Raw genomic sequence first — 26,304 nt, 5'->3', positions numbered from 1 at the left:
CACCGGCAGGGGTCTTTGTTCCCTACTTATCAACTGAGATGCTACTTGTCATCTCCCATCCTCATTTCATTCAACTGTAAAATGGGGGCAAATAGGTCTCAGTTCAAGTGTGGCTGTCAAGTTTAAGGGTGAGAAAGTGCGTGGCACTGCCTGGATCCCAGGCAGTGTTGGGTAAACGTCCTGCCTCCGTTCGTTTGTGCCTTCCTCTCAGCCCTATTCTGCGTGGACACTTGCTCGATTGGGCCTCTTAGTGAGGGTCAATTCGCCCCTGGATCGCTGCGCCTTAACACCGCGGTGACGGAGATGCCACCGCCTTGGTGTGCAGCTTCCTGGAAGGGACTGCAACCGGCCGGTTTACCCCAGCACAGCCCAAACCCGGGGCTTGACGAGCACGCCACCCAACGCACCCAGGAAATCAGGTCCCCAGGTGCGCGTGGAGGCCGCACCAACACTGCTCTCCCTACGGATCACCTGTCCCCCAACACACACACACACCGCGGGCTCTGCTCCGATGTCCACGCTCCGAACGTCCAAACGCGGCCGCCGCTCCAAACGTTTGTTCTCTTGACCTTCCCGCATCTCTGCCTCGGCTCCCTCGCTCTCTCGGCATTCCCGGAACAAGGAAATGGGAGGGATGGGTATTTCTGAGGGGGGAGAGGGAGCGGGAGAGAAAAGAAGAGGAAGAAAAAGAGGAGAGAGAGGAGGAAGAGATATTCTGGAGTTGTCGGTTGTTAGGATAGAACCAACTCTGGCTCCCTCAGTCCATTTTGACCGGCCTGGGTGGCACATCGTGGGTCTAGAAAGTGTTTTTCGACGCCTCCGTATTTCTGTAGCTCTTCAGTATGTAAAATCCCCTTCAGTATGTAAAAGCAAATCAGGAAGAGGATCTAAATTCTTACTAAATTGTCCTAAAAGGGCTCTGTTCGGTATGGATGGTGGAGTCCTCGTGAAATATTTGTAGTACATTTGTGGATACCGTAGTTTCTCCGCCCCCCTCCACCGTCCCCGGAAATTCTCATTTATGGAGCATTCAAGTCCAATTTCAGTAAGACATTTGGAATGGAGTTAGTGGCTTTGGATATTTCACTGATGTAAAGTTGAAATTTGAAGTGGGAGGGAGGAGAGTTGGATATTTAAAAAGATTATTTCACGAAGCACTGTGAGCTAAATATTCGTCAGGGTTCTGAGATGGTGACAAAACTGTTTCTACTCGGACAAATAAAAATCAAAGGTGCCAACTAAAACAAACAAATTTGAAAATTCACGTCCGATGAGACTGCTACTTACTTCATTTATCAAACCCAGACCGACTGTCCCTGTGGATCTCATTCCCTGGGTACTAGTCAGGCTCTGTCCGTCGGGTTGCTTAGACCCAGGCGCCGCGTGTGTGTCTGGGGCTGGGGGTGGAGGTCGGGCTGTGGGAGGGAAGCGTTCTCACACCTCCGATTTCACCTCAGGGCCATGCTGGACGAGAACTAGGCCCAGAGAGCAATTTTCTAAGAAAAAGCTCGAACCTCTGACCCGGAGGAGAGACGCGGCGCCCAGGAGACTGGACCGAGAGACTGGGGAAAGGGGCCTTACAGCCAATCGGGAGGAAATTGAACATAGCGCACCGAGATGCAGATGTGAAACATGAACGGGGGAAAATACCCGGGGGTTCATTGGGAAGAGCGAACAAAGGAGGGGACCGGGTAAAAGACGGAATAACACCACCCCTGCCTCGGTTTTATGTAACTAGATGGTCAGGAAGCATTTTAATAATGTTCATCTCGGATTTTCTCGACCCCGGCCAGGGGCGGAACGAAGCTGGCGGGCCGGAGCCCGGGAGGCGCGCGCGGGCGCCTCACCCCCGCCGGGCCGGGCTTTCCCCGGGCCGCAGCTGCGCCTGTCGGGCCCCCGTGCGGCTCAGGGCGGGTTTTGTGTGGCGTGTTCGAAAAGGTTTGTTGGGGGGTCGCTAGAGGCGAGAGAGAGGCGAGAGACTCTCCAGGCGCAGCCACCGCCGCTCACTCCGTCGCTAAACCGCGTTCCTCCAAGGCGCGCGTGGCTGACTGTGCGCCCACCCCTCCCGAATACCCACACGAAGCTAATTAAACCCAACTCGGGGGGCAGAGACGCTCCCTGCTCTGCCAAGGCCGAAGCGCCGCCTTGCGGGGCCCAAGGCTGCTACCCCATTCCTGGCCCCCTCCACCCCCCTCCCGGTGCTAGCCAGGGAACTCCGTCCCAGCCTGGAGGGAACTTCGGCGTCCGCGGCTCGAAGCCCACAGGGCCCGCGGCATCTTGGCGGCCGTTCGCCCCGATCGCCCAGTGCGGTAGTCGAGCCCGCGAGAAGCAGTGCGGCTCCCCGCTACACCCAGGTCATAGTTACGGGGCCACGGTGTTTTAAACTGCCACCCGACAGAGCACCACGGCCTCTGAACTCCTCTCTGGGAGGTGGGGTGCGGTGGGTCTGGTCTAGGGCGGGCAGCAGGGACCCGGGAGAAAGAACCCATTCATTCGCTTCCTGAGGGGCATAAGTTTGGGTAGCAGCTGTTGCGGGAGAGGAGAGTCAGTGTCCTCGACCCCGGGTCTGCCCTTTAACCCCAGCCAACACGGGCCCGAGGGGAAGACGGTCCGGGCCAGGCCCGGGCCCACGGCTGCCTCGCGGCCCCTCGGGGCTGCGCCCCGTACCTCTCCTGGTACGAGATGCTGCAGGTCAGAGGCCCCCTGAAAAACAAAAATCGTCGGGCTCCTCGACACGTCTTGAGGGGTTCACGGGCTGTTCAACACTCTCCACCAAGGAGCCCATTGGCTCCGCCGGGCACAGCCCGAGGATGAGGATGGGGGTAGGTGGTTACTTGAGGTTCAGAGAGATTTACAAAGAGAGTGGGGCCGGGGTAGAAGGCTCCGGGCGGTTAGTTTTTGCAGGGACTGAAATTACCGGTAAAATCTGCATACAATAGAGAATTGCCTAGCTGAAACAAGGTAGTAAGTTTCATCCTACCAATTTTTCTCCCACCCTCCTTCTTCCTTCTTTGGACAACTATTTTACTTGGCTTTTACAAGAGTCGCGTTCCATATTCTTATGCCCAGTTGCCCTTATGGCTCCCTCTGCCCCTCTTGTCCAATGAGGCCAATCCAGAGCCCTGGAGTCGGGGTGCCACAGTCTACACAACCCAGAGGCGGAGACTTCACGGTCTCTACGCCCTCTACCCCCACCATCAACCTCCCCAATCCCAGGATCCGGGTTTGTGTAAAGAGGGTCAGGGCACCCTCTCCTCCTCCCCATCGGTTTTCAAGAGAATCTCCGCAGTAAAGACATGCGCTTCCTGAGCGCTATCCGTCCCCGCAGTCAGGTCGCGGTTTGCCCCAGGGGTAGAGTGTAGGCGCGGATCCGTCCCTTTCTCAGGAGGGCGGCATTTCTGAAAGTGCGAGCTTCCTGTCCGCCCAGGCAAACGAGTTGCAAGGCGCTGTGTCCTCTAGCGGCAAATTCTCGCAGTTCATTTGTGAGCGCTCACCTACACACCTATGGGATCTGGTCGGGAGTCAATTCACACTCAAATTTGAGTCCTAAGTGGGGGGGAAAGTCTCCTCAATGAAATCCAGGCTTTCGCCAAGGCCCTCTCGGTAATGAGGCCGGGAGGCTCGGGCACAGTCGCTCGAACTGCGGAACAGCTGATTTGTCTCCTCCACGGCAGATGGTCTTTGAGCACAGATTTGCATTCATTGTCTTCAAATCTGTTTTCGCGCTGGTGTTCTAGATTTCAGTAGCAGATCTATGCGCAGATCAGAATACAAAAGGAGAAGCAAGAAAATAACACCCAGCCAGGAGGAGTTTTAATAGGCACTGCGAGCTGCCCGGCGTAGTTAAAAAGCCGCCTAGAGTTTCAGCTGTTTAGCGGAGCTGCAGCCGTCTCCCGGCCATCATCAGCCCGCGGCCAGCACCGCGGCGACCGCGCGCCTTGGGCAAAGTTTCCGCGACTCCCCCGCTGCCTCCCAGCAGCTCCTCTGCTGGCTCCCCCGGGTTTCGGGCACTGGGCGGGGGGTAGGGGTACTGGGGACAGGAGGGGGCTCCCGGGACAAGGCAGGGCAGCTCTAGCACTCAGCCTGCCACGATCTGTCAGCAACCTCTCATCTGCACGGGTGCAACTCCCGCTCGCGTCCGCCCGGGCGTATTTTCCTTAGCTCTTTGACCGTTTCCCCCGACACTCTGTTTATTTGAATAGCACTTGAGCCTTGTTCGTCCCCACCCCCGCCTTCATTCATATATCCTTGTCTCTCAACTTGTAAACCGCACACAAAACCTGAGTGTCACCAAGTAACTCCAGGAGACTTGGGAGAGCCGTCCAGGGAAACTGGGCTGCTCTCGGGAACGTTTGCACCAAACATAAGTACATGCGGTCACACTCCGCTTCTTCACAAACCTGCACACAGAACCCAAGCCCCGGGAATGAATACGCCTCCCGCAGGCTACAAAAATCTGCATTTAGAGGCAGGATCCATGGAAGCCTCCCGCTCCCGCGACCAGACTGAGCCGGCGCGTACCAGCCGGCAGGGCCGGGCTACCCCGCTTCAGTGCAGGTTTTGCAGGCTCTCATCTCACGCACGCACATGGGGTTCGGGCTAGGACCCAGGGCCCGCAGCTTTCTGTCCCCTTTCACCTCCCGGACTCCAGGCAACGCCGAGCGGGGCGCGCGCCGCCAGAGGACGTCGGCCGGGCCTGCCCAGCGCCGGCCAATCCCGAGCGTCCATGCAAATGAGGCTCCTTATCGGGCCGCGGCTCCGCCTTCCGCGGCCCGGGCCGTAGTAACCCATTCATGGGGCAGGCGAGCGGCTGTAACCCGGCTCCGCAGCGCTCGCAGCCACCGCCTCCTCTCGGCTCCGGGTCTTCCCCTTCCTTTCACAACTGATCCTGTTGGGGATTTTTTTTTTTTTTCTAAATTGGAGCGGTGGGGAGGAGCGGGGGGGGGGGGTGGGGGACCAGGAGGAAGGGGAGAGATTAGGCAGCCATCAATCTCCTCCTGTTTCTCCCAGAACAGGTGATGCTTCAAAATTGTGATCACTTTCTTGAGGCAGCGCTGCCACTGGAAGGATGCGAGAGACCTAGGGCGGAGGGCCTGAGGCGGCAGATCTGAACTTGAGGAGGATATAACCCAAACTTTAACTACATCAGTCCGCACCTCACGCGTGGAAGCAAAGGACGGGTTATCTTTTTAAATTTTTTTTTCACCAGAGAGACTCAAACTTCGGCACTTGATCCCTTTTCCTGGATTGCTTTGGAGGAGACGGTTTGGTGACAACGTTGGGAACAGTGAGGACAGCGTTGTAACTCATTTTTAAAGCGACAGTAGATCAGACTTTTTAAATGTTTGGGATCCAAGATACTTTAGGAAGAGGACCAGCTCTGAAAGAGAAATCGCTGGGCGCCGAGATGGATTCGGTCAGGTCCTGGGTCCGGAATGTCGGCGTGGTGGACGCCAATGTCGCTGCGCAGAGGTAACGAGACGGCTGCACAATGATTATGCTCGCAATCTCTCGCTTGTTCGCTCCCTCTCTCTCACTGTCTTTCTCTGTGTGTGTGTGTGTCACCCCCCTCGCTGCTCGCGCTCGCTCTCTCTCCCCCGCATCTGTCGCCCTGGCCCCGCGCGCTAGGGCTCGCCCTCCGGCAGGCAGATCGCTGCAGTTAGGGGAATACTTATCCCGCAGCCAATACTCGAGTTTCTGAACTGCCTGTATGCCCCACTCCTTCCCCACAGACTACTCTTTGGGAGGAAAAATAACAAAGTAGTATCTGATGCCTCTTAGCTCAGCCCCTAGTTCTGCGAGGCGGGCCCAGCCAAGAGCAGAGCGTGAGGACCGGAGCCGGCAGCGGCGGCCGCTGGAGGAGAGCCGGCTTCCCGGCGACTCCCGGGTTTCGCCCAGCTGCTTACGAGCGCCTCTCCTCCCGCATCTTGCCGGCCGATTCTTGGAGGCCGAGAGCCCAAGGCCAGATGGTGGCTAGAGGAGCAGGAGAGGCCGGAGCGCCTGCCTGGGAAGGCAGAGCGGCCGGGTGCCCTGGGAGGAGGGCAGGCTGGAGGGTACGGGTGCAGAGAGAAAACAGTGGACTAGATGCACAGAGGCGGGGCTGAGGGTAGAGAAGAGACTAAAGAGAAAAGACGAAGGAGTAACAGTAGAAAGAGTCACGGAAGAAAGGAGACGCACCGCAAACGCAGGGATCACAAGCCTCTAGTTTTGCTGGTCCCTGAAGTTGACTTTGTTTGTGAGCATTCTCCTGCTGACGTAGTAAACGCCTTGTCTAGGCTGCCACCCTATGAAGACATTCCGCTTCCCCTCCCTCACCACCACTATTGCGCTGAGGTTTGTGATCTCCACGACCTTGTCTGCGAGAGACAGCCCCCTTACCCCCAAAACTTCTACCCAGCGCTGACGCCTCTCTATCCACTCTCCTGGCCATGCCCCTCGCAGTCCCGACATCACGCAGAGAAATTACTCCTTTCCAGGCCAGGACTCTAGGTGTCCCGGGTAGAGCGAACCGGGCCGCCACCCTTGGAGGAGAGGAAGCAAAAGTCGCATCGCTCAGGAGACCGGGGCAGGCGGCGGCTCCCTCCCTCCTGCCCGAGCCCGGGGGGCGCCAGTGTCCTTCAGCAGATGGCATGCCGTGGCGGCGGCTTTCCGCGGCCGTCTGGGGACTCGCTGGGCTGCAGGCTGAGGGAAACCAGGCAGCGCCGCAGACCGGTCTCCACGGCGCAGTTCCCTAGCCGAGCTCCTGAAAGACACCTCCCCTACTTTCCTCCTTTCCCAGATCAAGTAATTGTTGAAGTTGGAACAGGCTGTCCGTTGGGGGAGTCTAGTCAAAATTTTACACCCTTCAAAAGAGGGAGAGTGCTCGCGTCCTGGGGCAGGACGCCCCGCGACCCCAGCGCCCCGGAGCAGCTCCGTCCATCTGCTTGCTCTCCTGGACCCCGAGTCTCCCGTTAAATGTGATCTGGCGGCCAGTTTGTTCCTGGCCGCGACAGGTCGGCAGGGAGGTGTGTGCACATACTCAACACGCTTCAGGGCGCCTGCCGGGTCCTCCAACACGGCTTTCGCGGTCAGCGCGTTTGTCCGGCGCCGCCCAGAGATGCGGCTAGAGCGGGGAGACTCTCGGCCCCAGACGCGCTCTGCCTCAACTTTTCGGCTTCTAGGGCAGGGGTCCTCAGTATTATGTCGCCCGCGGTGGTCCTCGATCACTAGTACTGGTCGAGGGGGATTCTGCCCTGCCACTGTCTTCCGAAAAGAGCGAGGGAAGCAGGAGGTGAGGCCTCTCCCTGTAGGACCGAGACTTGGCCTCTGGGCTTCCCATCCGCCCCCAGGGGGTTCTCTCCCACCGCCTCTCCGAGATAGCTTGGGGGGGTGGTGCGTTGTGGGCAGTAGTGCCAGGACAGGTCACTCCAATGAAAATGAAGGAAAAGGGTCACTTGTTCAAAAATAACGAGGCGCTTAGTCCCCTACCCCTCGGGCCCAGCTCCGAATCCTGACCCGGTCGGCGGCGGGAAGAGGAAGAAGATTGGGGCAGCACAACGACAAGACTTGGGCCGCCGTCTCGGGGGAACCCTCCGGGCTTCGGCCTGCAGTCGCGATTCCTTGGTCTCCACTAAAGGCCGGACATTGAGCTGCTGGGCATGAGATGCCCGGAGGCTGGAACGGCTGGCGGTGGCAAAGTCCAGAGTCGTGGGCCCTGCTACCCGACCCCCGTGGCCACTGTGACTCCTCTAAGGAGTCCCTGCTTCTTAATCCTAATAGAAAAAAGTGCCCGAGGGGTTCAGAAGCCTGGACCGGGACATGGACCCTTGACCCTGTGAGATGTTGCGTGGGCGCGTTGGTAACTTCGTGTCTTTCTCTCCTTCCCCGTGTCTGGTGTCCCCCGTGTCTCTTCGTGCGCAGCGGAGTAGCCCTGTCCCGGGCCCACTTTGAGAAACAGCCTCCTTCCAACTTGAGGAAATCCAACTTCTTTCACTTCGTCCTGGCGCTCTACGACAGGCAGGGGCAGCCGGTGGAGATAGAGCGCACCGCCTTCGTAGACTTTGTGGAGAACGACAAAGTAAGCGGAGGTCCCCCTCTTCCCCTCGCGGCCTAATAACTACCTCCTTGCAAAGCACTAAAGATCCCATCTGTCACTCCCGACACTTTTCCGCTCACATCAGCAGGGATGATAAATCGAGGCTTCTCACCCCTAGCCCTTAAATCAGTCGATTTCCCCGCAGCTTCTCCCGCCGGCAACTCTCCGCCCGCACCTCCCGCTGCAGCAGCGCTTGTGGCTCTGCGCACCCGGCTTCTGGATCATTAGCAGAGCCTGGGCACGGACTGACGGCGGAGCAAAGTCCTTCCAACTAGAGCATAGTTTAAATGTATACTCAAAGCCGCCAGTGCCCTTCTCCGGGTTATTTATTATTATTATTATTTTGCACCTGCCAGCGCGGCAGGGTGGGTTACATAGGTACAAGGTTGAAACCCATAGCCCAGCCTTGCCCCTCCACCCCCAGCCTTCTCTTCCACTCTGGTTCCCAAGGCAGTGCCTGCCCCTGCCCAGGCCCCGGTATGGGCGCTGGATTTTATCTCAAACGAAGGTGATGTGGGAGGAAAGGAAAGTCTCTTGCTCTCTGGGCCTCCGTCTCTTCAGCTGCACCGTTCAAGCTTTGGAGCCGGCTCTGCCCAAGGTTCTTCTTGAACCCGGACCTGGGTCCCTGAGGTAGCGGCTCCAAGGCTGCGGTCCTGGTGGGACAGGGCCAAATGCTGCTCTTCCAAGTGACAGGTCCCTTCACCTTTCTGCAGGACAGGCAGAACCCGACAGGTTGGGTGGAGCCTGTTTAAAGGCAGCCTGGACATAGTGTCCGGTGGCCCCAGCTCCGGAGTCGCGCTTCTGAGGGCATTTTGAAGGGGGAGAGACAGACGGTTGGAGAGGGTCAAGTGACCGCCAGCCTTGGAAAGTTGGAGCTTGGACAGCGGCAGATGCTCCTGCCCTTTGACCCGGACCTGGGCAGGGGGCTGTTCAAAGCTGCCCGGTGACTGGGAGAAAGGCAGTGGGAAGTGGGTTAGGGAAGCCGCCTCTCTCTCCTTTTCGGGGTCTGGAAAGAAAGGGACTCTGTCTTTTCAGGAACAAGGCAACGAGAAGACCAACAATGGCACCCACTACAAGTTACAGCTCCTCTACAGCAACGGTGAGCGCCCTGAGTGCCCGCGGCGCCCGCTTCTTCCTCTTTTCAAGGAAGGCAGTTGACCTTGTCGCGGTCACCGGCAGGCGGGCTCCAGGCCTGGGGAGAGCAGGGCTGCGGGAGGCTCGCTCAGGGCCGGGGGCGGGGGCGGGCGGGTGGTGTTTGCCCCCAGGACGGCTCCGCCTGCGCTTGGGCCCGGGCCCCACGGCGGGACAGGTTTGGGATGCCCGGGCGGGGCTCCGCGGCCCTCACCTCGCGCCCTCCTGCCTCCCCGGCAGGTGTCCGCACGGAGCAGGACCTGTACGTAAGGCTCATCGACTCGGTCACCAAGCAGGTGAGCCCGGCTGTCCCCTCCTCTCGCGGGGGTGGGGGGTGGGGCCCTCCGTCCTGCCCCCTCCCCCCTCTGGCCTGTCTCTGACCTCCCCCTACCCTCCGCGATTTCCTGGGTCAGTCTTCACAGCCCCTCCACAGAAACCCACACTTTGTCTGCTCTGGAAAAATAAATGTTCCCTCTCACTCCCCAATTGTCCTGTCTTTCTGGCTGGGGAGACTCTGGAGATGGGAGTAGGTGAGCAAAGGGATGAAGAGGGGAAACAATTATTGGGAGATTCAGTCCCCCCCCCCCCCAAATATTCCCTTTTGCAAGAAATAAGTCCTCACCAGGGCAAACTTTTCTCTTACTATTTCGCTCGAGTTAACCAGGCCACAGCTCAGGTTCTGTGCTGCCAGCGGGCGCTCCCGAGGAAGTAGAGGGCAGAGAGAGGAAACCTGATTTTGTGCTTGCTCTTAAGTCCCCTTTTCTTTGTCCCTCCACTCCCTCGTATCTCCCCACCCTGCCCCCGCCTCCTTCGCAGCCCATAGCTTACGAGGGACAAAATAAGAATCCGGAAATGTGCCGAGTTCTCCTGACACACGAAGTGATGTGCAGGTAAGAGCCGTGTTTTCCTGCAGGCTTTGCCGGAGCGCGGGGCAGGTGAGCTGCGCCCGGCGCGCTGACTCGCATGCGTCTCGGGCGCTGACCTTCGCGAGCGCTGGCGCGCGGAGCGGGCGGCCTCGCTCGGGCTTGCCTCCTTAAAAGACAGATTCTAAGAGCAAATCGGTTGGGAGTCGAACAGGAAACCCAGAACCGCTCAGGATTCCACCCCCAGGCGTCTCAGGAGTTTCCTGTGCTCCGTGGAAGGTCCGCTGTCCAGCGGTCGGCGGCAGCGCGGGGAGGGGCTGGGCAGCCGCGGGTCAAGTTTGGGATCGGGGGCTTTCCCTGAGTCGGTCGCGGTCCTAGGCCCGCCGGTCCTACCCGCTAGGGGTAGATGCACAGGAGGGGCCACTTGTGGAGTTACCAAGTCAAGGTCCTGGAACGACTGGCAGTCTGGGCGGGCGACCACCGCAGGGGATGGAACGGCCCGCTTTGGGGGCGCTACCCCTTGCCCCCCAGCTGAGGCACCTGTCTGTGCCGCAGAAGCGTTTTCTTCCTCCAGGGAAGTTGCTTTTCCTAGATTTCCCGAGCCACGGGAGTTTCTTAGGTCAGGAGGAACTACCGGCTAGAAAGACCAGTCGGGTTCACCACCTGTGGATGGGAGGAAGTGAGGGAGAGGACCCCAACCGGGGAGGTACGAGGTCTGGAGCAACAGCTGGATTCTGAGGGCCAAGTTGTGAAAGGTGCAGTCTAAGTCGAATTCCTGCACCTTTTCCCATCTTCTCTTCTGAGACCCATCCATTTCGAGTCCTTTCTTCTGCTGGAGCAGAAGAAAATTAAAAAAAAAAAAATTAACCCGTACATTTATTCATTCTTTCAATAAATGTTTATTGAGTGTCTGATACGTGCTGGTTATGGGGGAATCCCACAGCAAAGGAGAAAAGCTATAGAAAGGAAACTCTGGGAAGAGGTGGTTATTTTATTATAAAAATTTAAATGCTATTCCATGCACGTTTTTCTTCCTCCAAAATCTCTGATTGGAGAGAAAGCCTCAATTCTTCCTTACTCCACTGTTGCTTCAGTGAATGTCTTCCAACTCCAGACTTTGGGTAATTGCAGGCAGTCTGATTTAGTTTGGACTGTTTTATGGGCAGCTCCCGGCAGCCCCGTCTCCCTCCTCATGCAGTCAGGAAGAAACCATAACAATCAGACATGTTTGTTTTGGTTTTGACCAAGTATTAGAAAAACAAACTTTGCCAACTGCAAAGTTCAACTCTGCCAGTGGCCTCAGCTGAGGGGACTCGAGGCTTCCTCTCCTGAGTAGCTGGGTGAGGTGTGGGACAATGGGGTAAGCAAATGGCTACACCGTTATCCCAGGGCCCCTTGATAAGTACATTCAGAAAGAAAATACAATTCCAAGATGAACTTGCATGTAGTACCTAGGTTAAATAGAACACTTTTATTTGGTTGGCTAAGTGAAAGGCAGGTTTGTTTTTTTTAATTCTTCTTTCTACTTTTAAATGTCTTTGTTTGGAGAGATTATCTTCTTAAAAGAAAAGAAAACAAAACCTAAATCTGGCCCATTGTCTGACGAATTATACCTATCACTTTAAATAATACTTGCATGCCCTATCCAGCTGTAGTTAAGGCTGACATTTTTATTTTTTAAGCCCAATCAAATCCTCCTCATTTTATGCTGTTTAAGTAGCAGCATCAATTTTTAAAGCCTCTAGTTTAGTCTGCATTAGTAATACAATATAAAAATTTAATGTACTGTAACTTTTCTGCATTTGAGATGTGGGAAGACGCTCTGCTATTTTCTTCCCAAACTAGAATTTAAAACAAATATTAACTGTGGGTAAATAAATGATCCATGGGATGGGTACTGTGTCTGTAGTGTGTGTGTATGTGTGTGTGTGTGTGTGTGTGTGTGTGTGTGTGTGTGTGTGTGTGTTTTGGGGGATGAGCTGGGGTGATGCAAGTATTGGATGCATCTAAAAGGGAAGTTCCCATTCAATCTGTCAGTCAGAGCTGGTTGACTTTTTTCAGGGAAAAAAGTTCCTTCTCTCACATTTTAAGAGTCAGTTATCACAGTCAGTGATTAAGGGATGAATCAGATGCTCTGTTTCTCAGTGGGTATTGCACACACTTAGTTTCATTTGCAGGGTGTTCTTGGGCATACCTGGGAATTTTCCTGAATGGTTTTGTGTTCTGTAATCTTTAGTAAAAAAAAAAAAAAGCTCATAAACTGGTGTTTAGCTTTTAGGCGGCAACAAAGTAAATCTCTTTTAGGTATAACTTTTCTCTCCTTTCCCCAATGGTCTCCTCTCCCCTCTTCCCTGCTTTAGTTCATTTTGCCGTTTATTAGCAAGGAGAAGTCTAGTTGTTATGTCGCTGCCAGCCACCCCTGTGCCCTCAATGCTCAGAGGGTTAAAAGATATTATAATTTGAACAGAAGTCGTCTCAAGGCCTACAGCTGGCTAATAACAGAGTTGTATTGAGCGCGAGCAAACCCCACAGCTGTGACTTTTCGCCACAAGGCGCAGGCTAGACGGGGCCCTAATCAGATGGGCCAGCCGGGCAGTGAGGCCAGTGTCTTTATCGGCCAGATGGTGTGAATTTAGACACTTTTGTTATGCAATCGCAGGGAGGAGTTGGGGAGAAGAAAACAAAACAAAAGCCACCATGCTGTGTGCTTATTTGAGTTTGAAATTAGAGACAGATTTTTGAAAGTTGAGGGTTGAATTTTAAAAACGATTTTCGAGGGGAAAGGGCACACTGGCTGGTCTTGAGCAGGAGTTTGGCTGACTGGACACCCTGTGTCCAGGGCTGGGGCTTTTTTCCTTTGCATATCCCCCATCTTGATCCCTTTCTGAAAAGTGCAGGTAAGATTCAGGATTGGGAGAAAATTTCTCATATTTCCCACCTCCCATCCCCAACTGGCTTGCTTTTTTTCTCTTTCCCTCTCCAAAGACCCCCACGAGGAGACAGGGAGGGTGGAAGAGGCCTGTAAGCAAACTGAGAGTATTTCAGGTAAAAGGTTCTCCAAATAAGGACCAGAATAAAATATGTCAAACCAAGCCAAACGAAGAGCTTTCATTTTCATTCATTAGGGAAAAAAGAGTACTTCTGAGCCTCCCCGTGGTAGTTAGGGACACAACCTTAACCTAGTGCCAAATTCAGTTGCCTCTTCTCTTTCTTTGTTTCCCATCTTTTCCTATTTTTTCGTCTTGTTCAGGTTTTAAAAATACTTTCAGACTTGGAGAATGGCTTGATAGAAAATAACCCTAAAAAGCCTTTTCACGAAAGTAGCTGAACCTGAAGTTGGTCACTCAGGCTTTGTCTCTATAGCAAAGGAAGGGCGATTTGAGCTTATTATCTGAGTAATTCAGGGACCCGGTTCTTCATGTCACCTCCCCACATCCTGATCCCAGAGCGATTGTTTGGGGAATGTGGGTTCATGAATGTCTTCTACTCTCCATTTCCCTTTGCTTATGTTACTATTGCTGGCTTGAGGACGGAATGTCATTTAAGAAATGAAATAAAGAATAACTAGGACATCTTGATGAGACCTTTCTTTTTAAAATAGAAAGAAAGAAAGAAAAAAAGAATTAGCTTTGGCTAACCAAGAGAAATTTTACGAAGAGCTCAGATGGGGTGAATACAGTCCACTCCTATAATTTTTATTCCTTCACTATTATAGTCCGACAGCCAAGTGTCTGCTACATCTTTTCTGGGTGTGAAAGTTAGAGATTATACTTAAATATGTTACTGTTCGAAAATGGAAGATTGGGTCCTAAAGTTTCTCTGCATTTTTCTTGGAGTATCATTTCCTTCCCTGAGTTGATTCCCCACATTGTATTACACTGGCACCAGGCTTACATTTTTATCTGTTTTTCTTTTCCTCCAGAGAAAGTCCCCATGGAAAGCAGCTGAATTCAGCTGAGCAATTTTGCAAACTTACTCGGCCTCCTTAGAATCATTCCTTCTCAAGCTAAATAGATTGCCACATCCTGAGAGTGCTCTCTTGTAATTAAATTATACTTAGAATCGCACACAGATTTGGGTTAGGTTGACATGCTGGTGATGTCAAAGAGGAGTCTAGTTAGAAGGTCTTCAGATAACTAGCATGTATAGGGCTTTTTGAAATTGTCTTGCTAAGAAGAAAGGTTTGCCTGAGTTGCAAAGGTATTATTCTGCTGACTTAAGCAATAGAAACAGGAGAGCGGGGAGACAGGGATGGTGGCGGCAGGAGCAACGGGTGGGGTAGGGAGTTGGGAAGAGAGACAAAGGTTCTGGGAGAGCAGCCGGTCAGAATTTTTATTGGTGTTAATCTTGAGATGGAAATTTTAAAAGTTAAGACCTAATATAATTTCAAACGCAAACTTATTTCCGCGTCCCAGTGGCGAACTCTGGTATTTAAAAAACTTGAGACAATTTTTCTTTTACTTCTTACTAACTTGATTGAATGTCTTACAACCTCATTGTGCCCATTGGCTGAAAGGTTTTTTTAGCATCTCTCAAGGATTTTTAACTTTTTGAGAATGGTAGAATCGTTCACTGAATAATCCACACATCCCTGCATGAGAGAGATGGACTTAAAATTTTTAAAAAATATCTGTCTGTTTGTTGGTAATTCTGTAGAGGATCAGAGAGGGCAAGTGCACTGCGCAGAACCAGAGAGCAAATCTAAGACTGGGATGGTGTTAGGCCTTTGGGTCCCTGCTGTCACAGTGACTTTGTCTTTTCCCTAATCTCTCACCACTTTGGAATCGAAGGATGCTCAGGGAATCTCATAACCTGTGCCCTTCTCAAACCTAAAAGAGACTCTGGAGGTAATCTAGTCCAACACTTTAATTTTACAGATAAGCAAGGCAAATCCCAGCGGGGCAAAAGAGATTTGACTAAATCCATGCAACTGGTTAGTGACAAAGTTGGGTTAGACGCCAGAGCCCCGATTCCCACTTTACCGGTCCTTCTATCGTGCTGCATCGATCTTAAACTATACAGAAACTATCACGGGAAGGGCAACACTTACATAAATTTGGTTATTGCTAACATTTATGACACATATTCTCCAACTGGTGTGGATGATAATGCTTTTCTTATAAGCCATGTCAAGGCTACATCCTTCACCAGCTCCTATCCATGGTGGACCACATGTTTGGATGAGCCGAGAGGCATTTAGAAGTCTTGTGGTCCTAACAAGCAGCAGACAGGCAACACAGGGATGTGATTTTCCAGTGCTTCCAGCCACCCAGCCTCCCTTGCCCTTTTCATATTTGTTCTCTTTAGGTCCTACGGAGCCCTTCCCATCTGTTGTATTTGCTCTAGGGCCCCCTCTTTCTCTCTTCCTCTCAGATGATTCCGTAAGCATTTCGCGGGTATCTACCTGAAACCCAGCACTTTGCCAGTGGAAGTCTTGGGACACAGAGTTTGCAGGATGGGGCTTCTGTGCCGAGTCCCATTTCTGTTCTGGACTTGTTGAAAATTATTGGAGATATCACTTTACATCTCTCTGCCTCATTTTTTCCCCTATTTGACAAGGCACACCATAGTTCCTGTCTTCTTTCTTCATCTTTAGAAAATAATGGAAATGAACGAATGAATAAATGGTTACAAAGTACACTGAGTTCTCTGAAGAAAGATATTATATAACTAAGGTTTATAGTAATCCAGGCAGCTACTTGGGGTCTTTTTCATACATTTTCCTCTCCCCTGTTCCTTCAAGTATTTGTTAAGACACAAAGATCTAAAAATATATGATAAGAAATACAATAATAAAATCATTCATCACGGAGCTGGAGGTGACGTTCTGGATCTTAAAATCCAATTGTCCATCATTCAAATTATAAATATAGCTCTCAGAAAAGTTGTGATTTTCTGAGAATGACCCAGTTTATAAGTCGTAGAGGCAGAATTTGAATGAAGAGTCTGGGTTTCAAGTTTAGCGTTGCTTTCGAACATGGCCATACATTCATGCTTAAGCAGCTGATAGTTGAGCAGTTCCCTAGGACGTACCCGTTTTTGTGAATGTTCTTACATTGTATGCTCATTGTGTTTTCTTGATTTTAACGCATTTCTCTTACTCTTTTGGCCCCTCCCCAATCTACAGTCGATGTTGCGAAAAGAAAAGTTGTGGCAACCGAAATGAGACTCCTTCAGACCCTGTCATCATCGACAGGTAGGGGGAAAAAGTGATTTAAAAAAAACTGTTTCTGGTTTCTTTCCTTTAGAATCTCAACTCTGAGTGTGGATCACTGGGCTTTGCCGTAAGGTTGGTTTCATTTTATCTTCAAGGCTTGGAGCTGGTCCAACATGTGTTTTCTTGTTTTGGTTGGCCTTTCTTGGAAGAAGTCAGAACCTTCCTTTTTGAACATATGTCTCTAAATCTATGATGGGATTATTTTCCAGGTGCACTGACTTAAGCCTAATAAGACGTGTGTGGATGGTAAAAGATGGTAAAGGATGACATCTCTCCCATCTGGCAGGATAGGGTCTCAATCAGTTTCCTAGAAGAGGCAGTATATCCCAAGTTACGCAGTAACTTTCTTATCATTCTCCGTGATTGTGCTGTTGGGCTTGAAGACTGTCAAATTAGATTATGGTTTAGAGGATGATGACAAGCTCTCTGTTGCACTGAGGGAGATTCCTTTCTACCATAGAGGGTTGCATTCTGGGTTCTATGTTTTGTTCAGAGTGGGAAAGATTCTTTGGGACAAGATGCTAATTCATTGAAATGTGATTTCGGCATCCTCAGCTGTATGTTTTTGTGATTGGAAACAGAACTTACAAACCAATGAAGGAATACCAATTTAACTTCCAGCAATCATGTAATTTTTAAGAAATCCCATATTCCCACCCCTAATTTTTTTCTCTTTCGTTAAAAAACAGAATAATTCCCTCTTGCTTCTTTCTCTGGGTTTTTGTGTTTCTAGACAGGTCCTGAAATGGATTGGAGAGACCACAGTCTCCAAAATTGTTATTCCAATATTCCAATGAATTCTCAGTTGGGAGAATGGAACCTCTGGCATTCTTCCCAGAAAGCCAGCTTGCTTTCTTCGTGGAAAGTATAGCATAACCCTAGGAATGAAGAGGCTGGAATTCTGATCCTGTCCTAGCTTCTGACCTTGGACAAAGCACTCAACATCTCTGTTCAATAGTATCATGAAGGGTATACCTGGAGGGTATGGCCTGTTGCTGTAGGTTTCAGAAGGTAGCTAAAATATCCATGGCAGTTTTGCAGTATTCTCGGAGATCTTTGCAGGATGATGATAGACAAATAGAGAATGTTTGCTGGATGTATATGCTGCCGGTCTTAGGGGGTTCAGGTGACATCAATTTAGGGAGCTCTGGAATTTTTTTAGTTTTTCTGAAAGCACACAGAAGCTTAAAATTAATGAGTTGTAAGAACTCTTGGGGGCCAGCTGTCTTTCTCACTTGATCGGTGAAAAGACTGAACTCGGGAACAGTGACACGACTTGCCCGCGGTTGCCCAGCTGGTTGGAGCAGAGTTGGCCCTAGAACACAGCTGTCCTTACTTCTGGCCTGTGATCCTCTCACTGCCACAAACTTTTCCTCCCAGCACTCTCTGTCCCAATTTATGTGATCACACTTGACATGATTTCCCAACCTCCTAGGATGCATTTGGATCCCCTGGGGAATATGGAGCCCATGAGGGCAGCCTAGACACGGAGGCCGTCCTTTCCAGCGTGTCCACTGAGCTCACTAATCTTCATCTAGTCTTTTTTTTTTTTTAACTCACTTTAGCTCCTCTTTCAAGAGGGTACTCTAACCTCATGGTTGTTACATCTTTTCCTGTAATCAACAACCCATAAACCAGCTTTAGATATGTTTACAAACCCGTAAATGCTCACCTGCACCTCACATCTCATAAGCACACATCCTGAAGGCTCTGCACCTAGTAGCAGTTCTTTCTCTCAGAAACTATGTAGAACCTGAACTCGGGGAGAGAGCCGAACACGCTATACGTAATACACACGTTCATGTACGTAGGTTTTCGGCATCTATGGAGAGGAAAGATTCTCAGGTTGTGTACCTTCATTGTTTGTGCTAGAATGCTTTAAATTCTTCTGGGAAGGCGGAAATTGTATTTTAGCTGCGTCTTAAGGAGCTTTATGTGACCGTGGCATTTATTTTTACTAGCCTGTGCACCATAAAACAGCCCAGCGATGTCTCTGCATCACTTGAAATATGTGTTACTTCCGAAATGTTGTGCATCTGCACATGGAAACATACATACCAAAGGGTGCTATAAATTGACCCGGATCAAATTTTTAGAGAACTCATCTTATTATAAACAGATGCGTTGGTTCGGCTTCCTCGTTGTAGGGATCTTGTTTGAAGACACTGCTTGTTTCTTCACCGGAATCTTGCTTCTTGCTCCTGTCTTTTGGGCATTCCTTTGCCTTCTTCCCTTCATGTGTGGAAGGGAAAGGGGATTGAAGGCAGGGTTCCATTTGCCGGAGGTGGGATGGGTGTGTTGTGTCCTCCAGGGCTTGAGCGGTGCCTCTGGTCCCTGGGTTCAACACCTGCCGGCTTAGAGATGTTGAGATGACCCATGAGCACCAAACGGGTGCTAAGTAGTCTGTTTTGGATTTCCTCTGAGTAAATATGTAACTCTCTTCTTTGCCCTTGTTCCTATAACGCCAACTAATTATCTCCTCCCCCTACTCGCTCCGTCTAACCAGATGCAGTTAATTTACACTGTCTCTCTTTGAGTTTTCTCACGCAATAGGCATGTTCCACTCTGGCTCCAGGGAAGCCTGTTTATTCCCTTGGAATTGTGTATGTCCGGGGGAGGGGAAGGGGTGGATCAAAAGTGGTTCCCAAATATTCACCGCCAGGGATCCCTCTTATTTTTTCCTTTGGTGAGCCAGGTTCTGCAAGATTTTGCCTGCCAAGCTGCAATTAACAAGTAATAATCCAGCTGTAATTTCATTTTTATTAACTGAAGACGTACAACAGAATGGGAAGGAAAAAAATCTCATTCCAGAAATGCCCTTGATCTCGGGACTTCCCTGGCGGTCAGGATGGTTAAGGCTCTGCGCTTCCACTGCAGGGGGCAGGGGTTCGATCCCTGGTCGGGGAACTGAACTAAGATCCCACACGCCACACGCTGCAGCCAAAAAAGAGAGAAATAATTGAAAACTAAAAAAAAAGAAATGCCCTTGACCTCATCAATGACCAGTCAGAGTTTCTGATCTGGGCCAGAACCACCAGTGTTACCACACTAACTTGACGGACTGCCAGCTTAAACACGAAGCAACTTGACTTTTCATTTAGCCCACGTGGCCGTGTCTTGGGCAGACATTCCATCGCCAATAGGCTGTTTGAAATATGAAAAAGAGCTTTCACAACCTCGTGGACCCTTAATTGAAAATCACTGGATTGTACAATAGGGCGTCCCATCAGAGACTGAGTTCTCCATTTCCTAAGACTTAGCCCCAGACTGGGAATATTTTTTCCCCGTCTAAATGACTCCCTGCCTTAATCTCTCTAGAAACATAAATTTAACTTTTATTTTCAATTGTCTTTTCGGCATGCTTTTGTGAATTCTTGGGCAGCCACACCCCTCTCCAAAAACCCAGGCCAACACACAGCCCAGCAGGACTTGCTGCTGAATCAGGGGCCTGCAGCAGAGCCTTCCTTCTGTGCAGAAATGCGCGCCCAGAGCGGCAGTAGGGTTTATTCATCTTGAGTGTAAAAATTCAAAGTTCCTACCCGAAGAAAACTCAACAAAACAGAACAGAACAAAAGCAACAATGAAAACATAATCCATACCGAGGTCTTCAGCCTACACCTTGTGCATAAAGACCTCTGTGTGGTAAATAAAAATAAAAGGGCTCGGGGCTTCCCTGGTGGCGCAGTGGTTGAGAGTCCGCCTGCCGATGCAGGGGACGCGGGTTCGTGCCCCGGTCCGGGAGGATCCCACATGCCGCGGAGCTGCTGGGCCCGTGAGCCATGGCCGCTGAGCCTGCGCGTCCGGAGCCTGTGCTCCGCGGCGGGAGAAGCCGCAGCAGTGAGAGGCCCGCGTACCGAAAAAATAAATAAATAAAAATAAAAGGGCTCAAACGGATTTACGTTGGTGGTTTCAGAAGGAAGCCCTAATTCAACCTTGTTTTTCATGGGCTGTGCTTTCTTTAGACTCTCTTTTCTCTCTGAAACTTCTTCTGAACAGCTACCGCATCTCTGGGCTCAGGAGACTTTGGTGGTCCGTGGGAAGAGGATTTTAGGGACAATCTCACAGACTTGGGAGAAGGAAAACGAGTCTTCACCGTTCCTGTTCTTGCAGCCCCATGAAAAGTCAGATGGGAGGAGGGGACAAGAGTTCTTTCTGAATCTTTGTAGGCTGTCCCTGCCCATGTGCACACGAGGATGATATTTTCTGTCAAAGGGCAGTTCCAACCTGTTTCTCACATGCAAAATATCCCAGACTTTTGTCTTCGGATCCTGGACTCCTATATTTATGAGCTCAGCTTCCAGAAGGACTGTTTTAAGTTTCTGTAATTTTTATTTTATTTTTCAAGAAGCCAAACAAGCATCAGAATGATCTTCATTCAGAAGGTTTACACAGAAATACCTGGTATTTATTTGCCCATGAGGCGTTTTCCTGATATTATCTCCCTTTTAAAAACAAATTTTTTTTCAATTGTGGTAATATATATATAACATAAATTGACTATCTTAAACATTTTTAAGCGTACAGTTTAGAGGTATTAAGTACATTCACCTTGCTGTGCAACCATCACCAGCATCTGTTTACAGAACTCTTTTCATCCTCCCATATGGAAACTCTCTCCCCATCTCCCCCTCCCCCCAGTTCCTGGCAACCACCATGCTATTGATACTTTCTCTATGAATTTGACTCCTGTAGGTACCTCATATGATACTGTATTTGTCCTTCTTTGACTGGTTTATTTCACAGCATGATATCCTTAAGTTTCCTTAATGTTGCAACATGTATCAAGATTTCCTTCATTTTTAAGGCAGAATAATATTCCATTGTCTGGTTGTACTACATTTTGTTCTGTTTGTCTGTCAATGGACACATGGGTTGCTTCAACCTTTTGGCTACTGTGAAAAATATTGCCATGAATATGGATGTACAAATATCTCTGCGAGTCTCTGTTTTTAATTCTTTTGGGTATACAGCCAGAAGTGGAACTGCTGGATCACATGGTAGTTCAGAGAACCATCATGCCATGTCCATAGCAGTGATGCCATTTTACATTCCCACCAGCAGTGCGCAAAGGTTCCATTTTCGCCACATCCCAAATTACTTGTTATTTTCTTGTTTAGTTTAGTGGGTTTTTTTTTTTTATAGTTGCCATCCCAATGAGTATGAGTTTTTTCTTTTTTTAGTGAAGCTTTCTCCTGCTACCATCTTGGAAGGCATCCTCACCTGCTGCTTTCCCCCACTCTGGTCCAGGCTTCTCGTTTGCCCTCCCCCTGCCATCTGGCACATCCTCTTCCTGCTTCTCTCTGCCTCACCAGCTACCTTGTTCTACCAGAGAAGTGTTTGGTTCCTCTTTTGTCTGGACCACACTTCCTATTCCTCTCTCCGTGTATCGCTTAACTCCAGAAAGTATTATTGGTGGAATGGGAGCTTTCAGAGAATAACTGTGGGTAGTGAAGCCCTTATGGACCTTCCGTGCATGCTAGAGGGTGTGACATTAATCCTGAACACCGGAGTTTTTCTTTTGCTTAATTTAGCAAATGAACTCCGTATTGATCTCTTCTTGATTTGTGGTGTAGATTCTGCTTTTAACCCCACTGTCCCTTTCAGCATAGAAGCAGTATTTGGATAGTAGTGAACTGTAGGTCAGATTTATGTCCACAAAGCCCAGTGGATTCTTACCATCCTAGGCCACTCAGGCTGGTTTTCGGTTGTGACCACTCCCTCCCTCTCCCTAGAAATGGACAAATCAGATATATCAGTAGTGACTCCTCCTGAACGAAGAATTCTGTCTCTGAGAAGGATGGATAAGAACAATACTCAACATTTATCTAACATTTAACTGGCACTTATGGTATGCTGGGCACAGTGCTAAGCAATTTGTGCTCACTAACTAATCTTCAACAGTTGAGAAAAGTCTTAATTTTACAGAGGAAGAAATGAGTCTTAAGGAGGTAGTTCACAAAGCCAGCTTCCGTGGTGAAATTGGAGTGTCGTCAGCGGGTGGAAGTTATGGAGAAAAAGGGTTTGGTGTAATAGAAGGAGAAGCTTCCCAGAATTTAGAGCTGTTGAGGAACAGGAAAACCTGGTGAGCATGGTTTGAAGACCTCCTGATGGGAACACTAGAGAGAGGATCGGTTCTCTGGGAAGTGGTGGGCATCGCCGGCCTCTGAAGTATCATTTAACTGTGAGATTGTGCAAGTCACGTGCAACGGTGTGACAGGTTTGACGGAATATCGGTCCCCAGAGAGACAACATGATGTAGCAGGAATGGCCCTGAACTAGGATCAGGACACCTACTTCTGACCCCAGATCGTTCACTAACTAGCTGTCTAATGTCATGGAGGTCATGAGCCGCCTCTCTGAGCCTCAGTTTCCCTATCTGTAAAATGAAGTGCTTTGGATTAATGGGTGAGCTTTACATTACCTTCCAGCTCTAGATTCTCTGCTTGTAGCAGAGGCCCGGGTTTGGGTGTCAGGCATGCTCATTCATCATCCTTGCTCACCAATAATTTACAGGAGCTATTCACATGTGCCTTCTCTGCACAGACTACTGGGCATAGGGGAGCCCAGTGCTGGGAAGAGTCTACAAAATCCTGGCCTTGGGCTTTTTTTTTTTTTTTTTAGTGAAAATTCCATTCCCTCGGAGAGGTTTAGATGTTCTCACTAAAAAAACTCAGATTATTTAACCAAAGTGAAAACATCATTCTTTCATGTTCTCCTTCCTTCGTTTTTCTAGTAAAACCTTTGCTTGTTTCTTGGCCGTGTGGGGGGAGATACAGGTAGGAGAAGGGACTCTTCTAATTTCTGGTGCAGAAGAATGTCCCTTTGGGTTGAGACTTCATTGGATGACAACCTGAGGCAAGTGGGAAACAAGAAACAAAATTCCCTTTGAGAAAATCATTCTCCTCCTCCTAATTAAAGAACTGAAAAGTTGTGATCTTCATTTCTGTAATTGGTTTAATTTTTAAGAATTATACTGTCTCCACTAGACTGACCAATCTTCCTAGACTTCAGAACTTTAGCATTTGACACAAGCTAGCCTAGTTGTCTATACATGGATTCACTCCGTCATTCATTCATTGAGTAATTTTTTCTGTTGTTCAGTTATTAAGCTAATATTCGTGAATCCCTGGCACTGAGAGGCCATCAGGGAATACCACAGGCATGGTTCTGCGCTCAAAGAGCTGACAGTTTAAATAATCACACAGAGAAAAATACATTTGCAAACTGTGAAAGTGCTTTGAAGACTAGGTGAGTGAATGGTAGACAGGTCTCAACTTTCTAGTCCCATCATTTCTTTCTCTAAGAATCAACATGGAATCAAAATGTTTGTCCCATCAAACAGACCTCGAATATGCCCCCCGTCTCCCTCTGCACACATCAGTCCAGCCTGGAATCCCCACCGCCAACTCTCTGCCAATATAAATCTGATTCCCTTTTCAAGACCTTGTTTAGATTCTACCATTTGAAACAAATCAATTCTTGTAGCCAAAGTCTTTTCATTGACACTGTCACATATACTCGCTCTCGTTAGGATGTATGGGTATTGTTATCTTTTTCCCTATGTGGGCTTGCCTTACATTTCCAACTATATTGTAATTCTTGGATGTCAGACAACATATGTCACTTAGGTCTGGACTCTAATATCATTAGCTCTGTGATGGTGTTAATAGTACTACCTCTTCCATTGAGTTGTTGTGTTAAATCATTAACGTGTGTATGGTGCCCCTACAGTGCATGACAGAATAGATGCTGTTAAAAAAGTCATAGCAATTATTCGCCTGTGTCTCTCAGTGTCTAACCAGTGGCTTGGATACCACAGACACTCAGTAAATATTAGTTGGCAGATTAATCTCTGACTGCCAAGCATCAGAGAGTTTGGATGACAGAGTCTTTTGCCAGTTTATACAGGACCTTTCTTGTAAGTACCTGTATTTGACAACTGCTTAGCAATCTTACCCCCCAGGGGCAGAGTGGTACAAAACAATGCCAGGAAGAGAGCGCTAGGGTTGTAAGGCAGAATGAATCATTCAGGAAATATTTATCTAGGGTCTGTCATGTCATGGATGTTGCAAGGTGCTCTTAGGGATAATAAGATTGAGTAGACACAAAGCTCTCCCATCAGAAGCTTACAGTTCAAATGGAAAAAACAAAAGATGTGCAGAAATAACTGTGATGGAATGCAGAGTGTGAAAAGTGCCACAAAAGATGTAGAGATAAAAACTCTGGAAGAACTGAAAGTGGGAAGATGAATTTCATCTAGGCAGCGGTGTATGTGGTGAGAGCTGTAACGTGGACATAGGCAGGTGAGGTCAAAGGGCATTCGAGGAGAAGGAAAGCATGCAGGAAAAGGCATGTGGAAGGGAAAGAATTCCTTAAATCTGCTGGTTATTTTAGAGGTGCACGGATATGTGTAAAGGGGGACAGTAGGAGAGGTTGGAAAGATTCTTTGGGCCCAGATTTCCGAAGGCTTTATATGCCTTTACAAAAGTGTGTTGACATTGTTGTGTTAGCAGTGGGAAGATATCAAAGGATTCTGAGTAGTACAATGAGATGAATGTAGGGTAACCTATTCGGAAGACGTTACGATAGTTCACAAATGCGTTTCTTTTCGTGGCTCTTTGGGAATATATGGGTTTACCTGCCAAAGCTTGGGCATTATTTCCATCACCCTATACCATCAGGGATTGCGAAGATGGGCACAGGCTTCAAATTTTGTGAAATAAAATGTTTCGGTTTCTGATTTTGTTTCTTTCAACTTCTTCTGGACATGTGAGCCTTCTTCCACCAGCAGCAGCTGGGAATCAGTTTTTTCCTTGCCAGATACCAGTCACGGAGGTGAAAGGCCCATTTTCTCACCTCTCCACACCCCACTTCCCCTCCCCCAATATACCCACCACTCCAAAGCTTCTGCTGGTGTTGCCACTCGTCCCCATGAGTATGCGTCCTTTGTTCACTGGAAAGCTCAGATCCTTTGCAAAGAACTGCTGTTGCACCATCTGGCAATCTGTGAATTTTTCAGTAGCCTGGATGTTTGTGAGAAAGCAGAAACTCGGAGGCCAGACCTGAACCATCTATAAGTAATTCTTTAGAAAAGAGGGAGAAAGACCAAAACCAGTTCACCTTTACTAGCATCCTCTCATTCAAAGTACTTGTGCAGCTCCCCTGGATCAATGCCCATTGAAAGTCAGAGGGCCAGCTGGATGTAGGGGGTTGTTCAGGACAGATAATGGTCCACTTCAACTTCCAGCTTGTTCCTCATAAAATTGTGTGATGTTGATTAAATGGCAGATTTGCCAGGAAGTAGATGAGTCCAGAAGTGGAAGAAAAGTACTCTGAAATGGTGCTGTGCTGGAAATAAGAAATAGATATTTGTCTATAAGAAAGGTATCTGTTTCCAAAGTTGTCTATCTGGCTTTCAGGGGAACAAAGGCCCCGGAACCTAGGAAAGATAAGACTACATGCTTACCCAGAGAGAACTTTCTAGAACTTCCAGTTCTTTTCTCTCCCTTTCTGTTTGAGCAAACAGGGCTGGATAAGTTCTTCTGGGTCTATTTTTGACCCAGCCAAGAGGCTACCAGACCAAATGGCTGGAAAATAGGACACATATCCCAAGGAGCTGACAAGGTCGTTATCCTCAGATGATATGCAGATTTAAGGATTACCCACTAGGGCTTGACTAGATTATCTATTGACTGAAATCTTGTAAAAGTTGTTCCTTTTGTGACTCTGTTCTGTGCTGCACAGTGACCTAGAGTTGCATTGGAGGAGGTATTTGATCAGAAAGGAAAGGTGTTGAGTGACAAGATGCCCAAAGCATGTTAGGCAGCCAAGACCCAAGTCTATAGGGAGTCAGCATCTCATCAGTCTGGACCAGGTAATTAATTAAATGATTGTCCTCCAGAAAAGTTCTGCTCTAATCTTAACCTTTCAGCCCCCTCAAGACCACCAAGGAGCCAGAGCTGGTGAGAAACACTGCAGCTGCTCCCGTGTAACAGGAGCTTTCGAGAAGGAAGTAAGGG

General features: G+C 49.4%; 1 protein-coding gene across 1 annotated transcript in view; it reads left to right on the top strand.

Moving 5' to 3' along the window:
* The first annotated feature begins 4,841 nt into the window (after positions 1–4,841).
* The window catches only part of EBF2 (EBF transcription factor 2), a 194,293-nt gene continuing 172,830 nt past the window's right edge, over positions 4,842–26,304 (top strand). Inside the window, exons 1-6 of the mRNA XM_067745178.1 lie at positions 4,842–5,472; positions 7,900–8,056; positions 9,110–9,173; positions 9,446–9,501; positions 10,022–10,095; positions 16,196–16,264. Of these exons, the coding sequence (XP_067601279.1) occupies positions 5,342–5,472; positions 7,900–8,056; positions 9,110–9,173; positions 9,446–9,501; positions 10,022–10,095; positions 16,196–16,264 (551 nt within the window). The 5' untranslated portion in view covers positions 4,842–5,341. The remainder of the gene's footprint in view (positions 5,473–7,899; positions 8,057–9,109; positions 9,174–9,445; positions 9,502–10,021; positions 10,096–16,195; positions 16,265–26,304) is intronic.

This window comes from Pseudorca crassidens, chromosome 7 (genome assembly GCF_039906515.1).
Source record: "Pseudorca crassidens isolate mPseCra1 chromosome 7, mPseCra1.hap1, whole genome shotgun sequence".
NCBI classification, from domain to species: domain Eukaryota; kingdom Metazoa; phylum Chordata; class Mammalia; order Artiodactyla; family Delphinidae; genus Pseudorca; species Pseudorca crassidens.
This window is presented reverse-complemented; position numbering and strand designations above follow the sequence as displayed.